The following is an 8,715-nucleotide window of genomic DNA, read 5'->3' as shown; positions in this document are numbered from 1 at the left end:
GTGCCCTGACTGTACATCTTGCAGTTTTAAAATGCTGTAGTTGGTGTAGGCTAGAATCACGTCTTACTCCAATGGCCTGTTTGTCGCTTAATTAACTTGGAAAACTCTTGCTCTTTGTTACTCTGTGTCTCCGAGAGGATCAGATCTGGGAGAATCAGATTAGGCTGGAACGTTATTCTGTGTCTGTTCTCCTGCACTTGAAGATGTGACTGCACCAGAGGAACTGTATCCTATCTGAGGTAGCAAGTTATCTTAATTTGGCAAGCTTTTTAATTTTTTTTTCTTTACACTTTATAGAAACGGAAACTCCAATTAAGCCCAGAGCAATGTAGCAACTTTTATGCAGACCAATATGGAAAAGTGTTTTTTCCTAATTTAACAGCCTATATGAGTTCTGGACCTTTAATTGCCATGGTTCTTGCCAGACATTGCGCAGTCTCATACTGGAAGGAACTGCTTGGACCATCAAACAGCATAAAAGCTAGGAGAACTCACCCTTACAGGTACCTTACTGTTTGGCCTTGGTGAAGTTGGTAGGATATTGTCTTTCTCTTGAGACCAGAATTCCCCTCTCTCGCTTTTTTTTTTTTCTTTTTCTTCTTTTTCTGCAATAGAAATACAGATTTGGAGTGGCCTGTTATCTCTTAAATTTTCTGTAACATAGCTTTTCACCTTTGTTTTTTAGTATGCAAAGTTAATCCATTTTATGGAGAATGCTGAGTGCATGGACATTTTTAAAATTTTGTTTTGTTTGACTGTAGAGACTTGGAAGGGATTAGCAGTTGCCTACTAAGCAGTTCTTTCTCTTGTTTTTAGTTTAAGAGCAATTTATGGGACTGATGATCTGAGGAATGGATTTCATGGCAGTCACAGCATTTCCTCAGCAGAAAGAGAAATTAAATTCATGTTTCCAGAAGGTAAAATGGTACAAATAATACATTGCCAATCTTTGGGAGGGTAATGCCCTTCCTAGTTATTACTTGTTTTTGTCCAGACTCTAGATATAATTGGATTTAGAAGGGGTTTGTTTGTTTTATGTGAATGTGGATCTTTTTACATGTAAGTTGATATTTTTTGCTGTGAAAGGCATACCTAAACATATCTTAAAAGCCATAATAGTTACAGGGACTGCTTCTACTTTTCAAACTCTGTGGTCTGGGAATTGGAGCAGGCAAAGTTGGTAAATGAGAAGAAATGGGAAGCTATTACACTCCAGCATGTCTTTCTGGCAGTGTTAGCCTGGGAACTCCTCTTGGGCTCAGTGTGAGTAATTCCTATTTACAGCAGCTGGATGCTCCCACGATAGTGCAATCTGAACGTCAGGTGCCAGAGAAATGGGCCATAGAACCCGGAAAGGCTGGGAGAGGATCTCGTGTTTGTACCAGTTGAAAGATGTCTTTGCTCTTTGACAGAAAGATGGAAGGGGAACTCTGCTGGCAAAAAAAAACTTGCCTATTTTTGTCAACTGTATCAGTTAGTTTAATAAAAGATGTTGCACTTCCCTAAAAACCTTTCCCATTGTAAACCATGTCTCTTCTCCTCACCTTAACGACAAAGCTGGACTTAAGGTGGGATTTTTAGGGTCTTCATAAACCAGCTTCACACAGCAAGAAGGAAGTACTAAACATGAGATATATTGTTTCTCTCGTGCCCCCAATGCATCTTCAAGGATCTAGGTTTTCCCAAGATGATCTGATTTCTTCCCCTTTCATAACTGGCTATAATTAGTAAGATTACCTCAGGGACATTGTAAAGGGGTTGGGGCAGTTTTTTGCAGTTTGTTGTGGGAGAAGCTATAAAAACCATTATGTATTATTAACTCATTAAGGAAAACAGCACCTCATATATAAGCAGACTTTAAAATAATGCCTTTTTAAAATCACTCTACAAGCTGCTTTTTTTTTTTTTTTTTTTTTTTTTTCCTCCAGTGATCATGGAGCCCATTCCAGTTGGACAAAGAGCTAGAGATTACTTGAACCTTTGTGTAAAGCCTACGTTACTAGCTGGGCTCACTGCACTGTGTAAAGAGAAGCCAGCAGATCCGATGGTACGTACAGTCTGTCAGGATTGCGTTGTGTGTACGTTTACTTTGTATTAGTAAAGTCCCTGTATATAGGGAAGCTGCTCTGTAACAAAAGAGCTGTGCCTTTCAAGAAGTTGATTGGTTTGTTAACAGGTGAAATGAGGGCTAGGACTAAGTGAAATCCTGTTGTGGTTTGGTGGGGTTTTGTTTGGTTTTTAGTCCCTAAACAAAATTAACTTTCTTTCATCTGGAAAAATATGGTAAATGTTTGTATTCTTGAAGTTCAAGTAATTCACACTAGTACTGCTTTAAGAATGCAGATTATTAGTTAGGGTGACAATTTACTGGCAGTTGTGCTGGATTCTGCATCATTACCAGGTTTGTGGTCAACATTGCATTTTTCTAAAAGATTAAAAAAAGCCTCAGAAGTAATTCAGGGATGTTTCTATGAACTATGTGGTATACGTGAGGTCAGGTTAAATGTACTGTGATTGTTCCAGCTTTATAACCTGTTCACCTTATCTGTATGTCTGACAGTCTTACAACAGAAACCTAGAAAACAGAGATGAAGAAGGCTTTTCATCCATCCCTTTGCCCAAAGGCCAGACCAGTTGTATCTAACAAATGTTTGTCTGGCCTGTTCTTTAGCACTCCAAATGATGGAGAATCTGCAGTGTCCTTGGGCAATCTGTTTCAGTGCTTAATTATACTTAGTTGAAAAGCTTTCACTAGAAGTTAGCCTAAGTCTTCTGTGCTCCAATTTTAAGTCCATTTATTTTTTTTCCTTTTACTATCCCCAGAAGTCCCCAGAAGACATTGGAGACAGTGTAATATCTCCCTTTTTTTTTTTTTTTTTTTTTTTTTGCAGCAACCTATTGCATATTTGAGGAGTGTTACCATCTTTTTCCCTTTCACTATATTAAAAACTGATATTTTTCCTCTTACCTTATAAATCATATTGCTCCAACTCATTGTAATCTCTGCATTCTGAGCACAATTTTCTAGCCAGTTATGTGGTAACCGATAGTAACTTCATCGAGACCATGCTTTCCTTCCTTGCTTGTAGGAAAGCTATAAAGCTATATGAAGCAGTGTCAATAGCTTTACTAACATGAAAACATGATGTTTGCTTCTCCTTCCTCGTCCATAGTGCCTGTGACCTTGTAACAGAAGGAAAATAATGTTGATTTGATACAGCTTTTTTCCAGAAATATATGTTGGCTTGTTATCTCCTGGGTGACTTACAGGGAGATTGATGGAATGTGGTTTTGGTTGTTTTTTGGGTTTTTGTATGTGTGTTTGTTGGGGGGTTTTTTGTGTGGTTTTTTGTGTTTTGTTTTTTTTTTTTTTTTTTTCTAGTATCCTTCTAGGAACAGAAGTTGGGGTGATTTGGCTCATCTTTTTTTTCTTTTTTCTTTTCTGAATAGTTGCTAGCAGCACAGAGCTTGTCCCAGCTTGTCCCAATTCCTTAAATATCGCAGCATAAATTTAATCAGGCTCAAATGATGTAAAGCTTTCTCATTTTCCCAGACAGTCTTTCTAAGGGCTTTTGGGCTTTTATGGTTTGGGAATTTGTTTGTTTGTTTGTTTGTTTTCCATTTCTGTCTTGAGTTCTTACTGTCCTTCTGCTATTGCTGACTAACCTGTGAGAATTATCATAGTGCTCTGCTTGTTGTCTCTTTCTTTGCAAACCAGTCTTTTTGTACCTGAAAGGAGAGTGTTGCTTACCTTACTGGTCTACTATTCTATCAATTCTTTCACTTCACAGTATGGTATGAAGTTTGTTGTACTTAACATTCCAGAAACTAATTGTCAACAGCCTTGTGAAGTAAATAAGGATGTGTTAAAATCTCTTTACAAGTGGAGAGATTGAGGCAAAGGGTTGATTTGCCTGAGGCCAGACTGAGACATTGGCAGATGAAGTTAGGACTCACGAGGTTCCTACCTCCCACGTTCTTATTTAAGTACAATTTGCTGGAAAATGTACAAGATTAGTTTCAAAATATAACTGTGTTTTGGTTTTAAGTTTTAGTGTGTTTTCAGTGCAGAAGGCTGCTACTTTTAATGAATAATTGCTAGATAAAGTATCTGTAATCAGGAGTAGTATTTCGTTAAGAAGTTTCATTTTCTAGAAGCTCCATGTATCAGCCAAGATAAGCTTCATCAAAAACACCCCTTCATAAGAAAATTAACAATCTTGATTATATGTTTTCCTTACATTTAAAATGAACCTAAATACAATTATGAAAATGTAATGTTTATTTTGAATGTCAACGAAGGTGGTGTGGTGTTTTGTATTGTACAGCCTCATCCAAAACAGAAATTACTGGATTATTTGAAATATGGCTCAAATGTTCTTATACATAAACAAAGATAGACGTTGCCAGGAAAAGCTGTCTTGTAAAGATCAGTGTGAATTGTTCAAGAGTGAAGTGAGTGGTGAAGATTTAAAATAACATTTAGAAAAACAAGGTTATTTGTGTATCTGTTTTTTTCTGGAAGGTCTTAATTCCACAGCACAGTGGGAGAGTGTCTGTATTGGAGGTTTCAAATAATGCTTTTACTATTCTCCCACACACTTAATAGAAAACAACAGAAAACGGAAAATGTTTGCATTTTCTGTTCCACAGATTTGGCTTGCTGACTGGTTGATTGAACACAATCCTAATAAACCTAGGCTGCAACATCAGATCACTGCAGAGGAGCATCAGGGGTGAGAGCTCACTGGAAACAATCTCAAGCGTTCCAACTTGCAGATGTATATAATAATTTTCAGTGTATCCCTTGGCTATGTAATCAATATTATCTGAAGTAAACATGATTGTCAAAACTACATGTGTCTTCACGGGATAAATAAACTTACACTTAACCGGGTTTTAATAGTTCTAGTAGCTTTTCTATGGACAAAGTGAATGTAGAATTACATGATAAATTTATGGTGTCAGGTGACTAGAAAAAGACAAAATTCCCACCAGGTGTGCCTTAACTGCTATTTTCTCTGTTTATCTTGGTTTGGCTGTCTGGGGAGAACCAAATTATTTACATTAGTGCAGATTCCCAAATGACATACAGCTGGCCCGTGCTTTGTGAAACTGGAAGTTGTGTTTCAGCATTTTTTTAGCAGACACAAATTCCATTATGAAGGGAGGTACTTGGATGTAACTTAGAAAATGGTTACTGGAGGCATATTAGCAATTTTGGAATTTTAATTGATGATTGCATCACCGAGCTAAGGTTGCTCTTAAAGATGATTCACTTGAGCCTGGCATGTTTTGCCAGAATGTAATTTGAAGCAAAAATTTGAAGGTGCACTGAATGTGCCTTTCCCATCTCAGTGGCAAAGGCACAGTGATTATAGAGCGGTCCTTGATTCCCATTAGAAGTCACAAGAAGGTGTATGTTAGTCAAGGACAATGCTGTCTTCCAACATTTGTTTGAAATAAAGGTGCTTAATTGGAACAGCTCACCTTAAGGGTGTTTTCTGTGTTCTCCTGCTCTCAACAGGTATGCTGATTTCTGTTGGTTTCCTTGTATTGTTGTTTGCCCTTGAACTCTAATGTGTTCTGTTTGAGAATTTCAAGAGGAGTTAGGGGCCATGCTACTCAACAGGCAATGGGTTAATGCTGCACTATTACCTTTTCTAAAGTAACTGGACTATTTTTGGGGGGCATGGGGCTTTTCATTTTCTTAAGCGCTGTACTTGCACTGTTAACTTCAAGCTTTGTATCTTATGGTTTGACTGGCTAGGATAGAGCAAATGATGTTATTTTCACAACTCTGAAATATTAGTATGGTTGACTAATACTAAACAAACCAGCAATTTCATAATTTGTTTCATGAAAAAACTTGCTCCCCCAACCTGAGTAATTACCAGAAACATAAGTAATTTGTCTGTAACATTAAACTTTGTTTAAGCTAATTGTTTATCTTCTCTGTGGAATAAACCACTATTGCCAGCCCAGAGAATAAACATTTAGAAAATAGGTCCCTGCAGTACCAAGACCTAAAAATCTTGGGACTTTTAGAAGAAGAAAAAAAAGCAAGCTCAAACCCACAAATATGAAGAAAAAAAAATGAGGTGGTTAGAAATACAGTGAACAGATCTATTTACAAGTAATTTCTTTTGTTTATAATGATTGTCCCTGTATGTGTCTGACTGTTCCAATTACAGGACAATTTCACTTTGTGGTTTCCTGTCATCCAAACAGAAAAAATTCTTTTTTGAATATGCCAGAAACTAAAATTTGGTGAATTCACAAGATGTTCTCCTGTATCTTGTTAGTTTCTGTAGCGTTTGCTTACTTATTTTGATGTGATACTGCTCAACAATAAATATTTCCTTTATATTACTGCTGGACTTTTCAGTTTTGCTTTTGTGACAGACCTGTATTGTATTGTACCTACAGAAGATCGTAACTTCCAGGAGAAAGGGCAAAAGCAGCTGATGTTGCAAATGTTCCCTGTATAACCCATGTGCAATATCAAGTTTCATTCGTTGAAGTGTATGTCTATCATGGATTTATTCTCTCAGTATAAGAGCTAACACCCTTCAGTTGCTGGCTTGTGTTCGCTTCCCTTTTTCTAAGTGAAAGGTAGAAAGAGAGAAGATACCATAATCCCGTGGGTGCCAGCCTGCCTCGCTGTATCTTTACACCTGGGTAAGTATTGACCCAGCAAATCTCACAACTGAGATCTTGAGGAACCTGCTTTGGTAAGCAGGATGTGGGCAGTCCTGGGAATGTGAAATCGACAACTAGCCTGGTCCCCTGAGGGAGCTGTGACACCACAGGAGAGGCTGTGGAGGACATGCTGCTTACATTTCTTTTGGTCTTTTTTTATTTGACCCAGAGTGGTATAGGCTTGGCCAGTGTTATCGACTCATATCACAGAAAGCGTAGCTTTGGAAAAAACAGATGAACTGAAAGATGTCCTACTGTTTGGTGTCAGCAAGGTAAGCTACTCTCTATGGGAGTGAGTGACCTCTGTTCTCCCTCTGTTGAGTCAAAATAATTACCTTGCCTATTGAGTTTTATTGGGTATTTTTAACTTTGAGGGAGTTCATTTTGGTTTTACTGCCTGAGTGCTGGGATTGAGCTATGTCCATAAAACCAGCAGTTCGGTCTGTTTCTCATAATTCTGTTTTTTCAACAGACTTTCTCCTGGGTCTTTGCTTATCATATGCTTGCTATCACCTGCACTGGAAGTTATGCTTGGAACTATACAGATTGAGATAGTCTGAAGTATGTGATTGTTCAGCCTGCCTGTCCCATAAGGGATTTATTATCTCTAAAAGCAGTTAAACTGCCAGGAACCTTGAACATACTTTAAAGACGGCAGAACCCTCGATCAAAGCCAGATACTCACTGCCTACATAAGTCAGAGCATTCCAGCATGCTGAGCTTCAGAAATGAGGTGCTGTTCAGAGCTGAGGACTTTGATTCAGCAAATTCAAGCAAAAAATTTTTACATGGAGGTTTGCAAACCCTCATGTAGGAAAAGAAGAGAGGATTTGTCTTCCTTCATTCAAGTTATTAATTTTGACCATCCTTTAAACAACAGTTGTCTAAGCAAAACTGACCCATTGGTGATAAACTGATGGACGTTTATCTCATGGCACCGTATGAAGGGAAGGACTCAGACCCTTACTTTTTTCAGTGCCATATTAGAATGACAGATTCTATTTGAAGGTGGAAATGTCACAGTTAATTTAAATTTGTTAAGTTGGAGCAGTCATCAAGATAATTCGTGTTATTCTGGACAGTGAATGTTAGTTGTTTTTTGGCAGTACCCGACAACAGTACGCCCTCTGAAAATACTGTGGTGAAAACAGTGGTTTTTCAATTTCCTTTTTTAAAAAAATCTGAAGAGTAATTATTTTCATTTTGTTGGAAAGAGAGACTCTTTGCACATCATAACAAGGTAACTTAATTGTTTTTGCAGTGCTGTTTCCTTTTAGATGCTTTGGTCTTGGACTAGAAATAGGAGTTCAGTCCTCTTTACTGACTACTTGCTGCTTTGCTTTACTCACCCAGACTTGGCTCAAACCACCATGGCAATGTCGCAAGGACCATCACAAGAAATAGGTACTTTCTGGTTCTGCTGTTAGTGAGATGGCGAAAGCTGCCGTCTCCTGGCTGGTCCGTCAGGAGCAGCTGCCCGTACCTGGAGATCTCCCCTAGCCTGGGTGAGCTCCGCTGGGTGTGCAGCGTGTCAGCAGCATGACTGATGATGGTGGGTCTCCTCGGGAGGAGGCCTGTCAAATTATTGTTATGCTGCCTCCTGCCAAGTGATCCTGGGGATGCTGCTGTAAGCTCAGGGAAGAGCCTATTGTTGGTTTCTGAGCCAGCAGTGAGGCATTGTTGTCAGGCGAAGCAGGCGGTGGGAGAAGAAGGCAGCTTGCAGACAAGTGAGTGAATGATACTCTGATAATGATAACACCGAAGGATTAAGAATTCTCTTCTGTTTGCTGCTTGTGAGTGTTTTACAGACAAGGGAGGTGATGCTTTCATACGAAGTACTTCATGTAGTGCCTTGCTGGGTATGCTTACATTTTTTCCTGCATGGCATATCCTGTCCCCCGAGAACACCTGACTGACTCACTCTTGCTTAGCTGTGGTACCTTCTGAAGCACGACTGAAAAAAAAAAAAATTGGTACCATATCTGCCACTTCTTTACTATCGGTTTTACTTTT

The 8,715-nt window shown here is 38.7% G+C and overlaps 1 protein-coding gene across 1 annotated transcript; it reads left to right on the top strand.

The window, feature by feature from the left end:
- Positions 1-297: 297 nt before the first annotated feature.
- NME5 (NME/NM23 family member 5) lies at positions 298-4,853 on the top strand (the record flags this gene model as incomplete). The annotated part of the gene is made up of 4 exons (XM_010077470.1): positions 298-503; positions 817-917; positions 1,929-2,047; positions 4,654-4,853. Coding segments are annotated over 4 exons (513 nt in total), but the record flags the coding sequence as incomplete, so codon positions are not given.
- Between the last annotated feature and the right edge of the window lie 3,862 nt (positions 4,854-8,715).

The sequence above is a fragment of the Pterocles gutturalis genome, unplaced genomic scaffold, assembly GCF_000699245.1.
Source record: "Pterocles gutturalis isolate BGI_N339 unplaced genomic scaffold, ASM69924v1 scaffold48728, whole genome shotgun sequence".
NCBI lineage: Eukaryota > Metazoa > Chordata > Aves > Pterocliformes > Pteroclidae > Pterocles > Pterocles gutturalis.
This window is presented reverse-complemented; position numbering and strand designations above follow the sequence as displayed.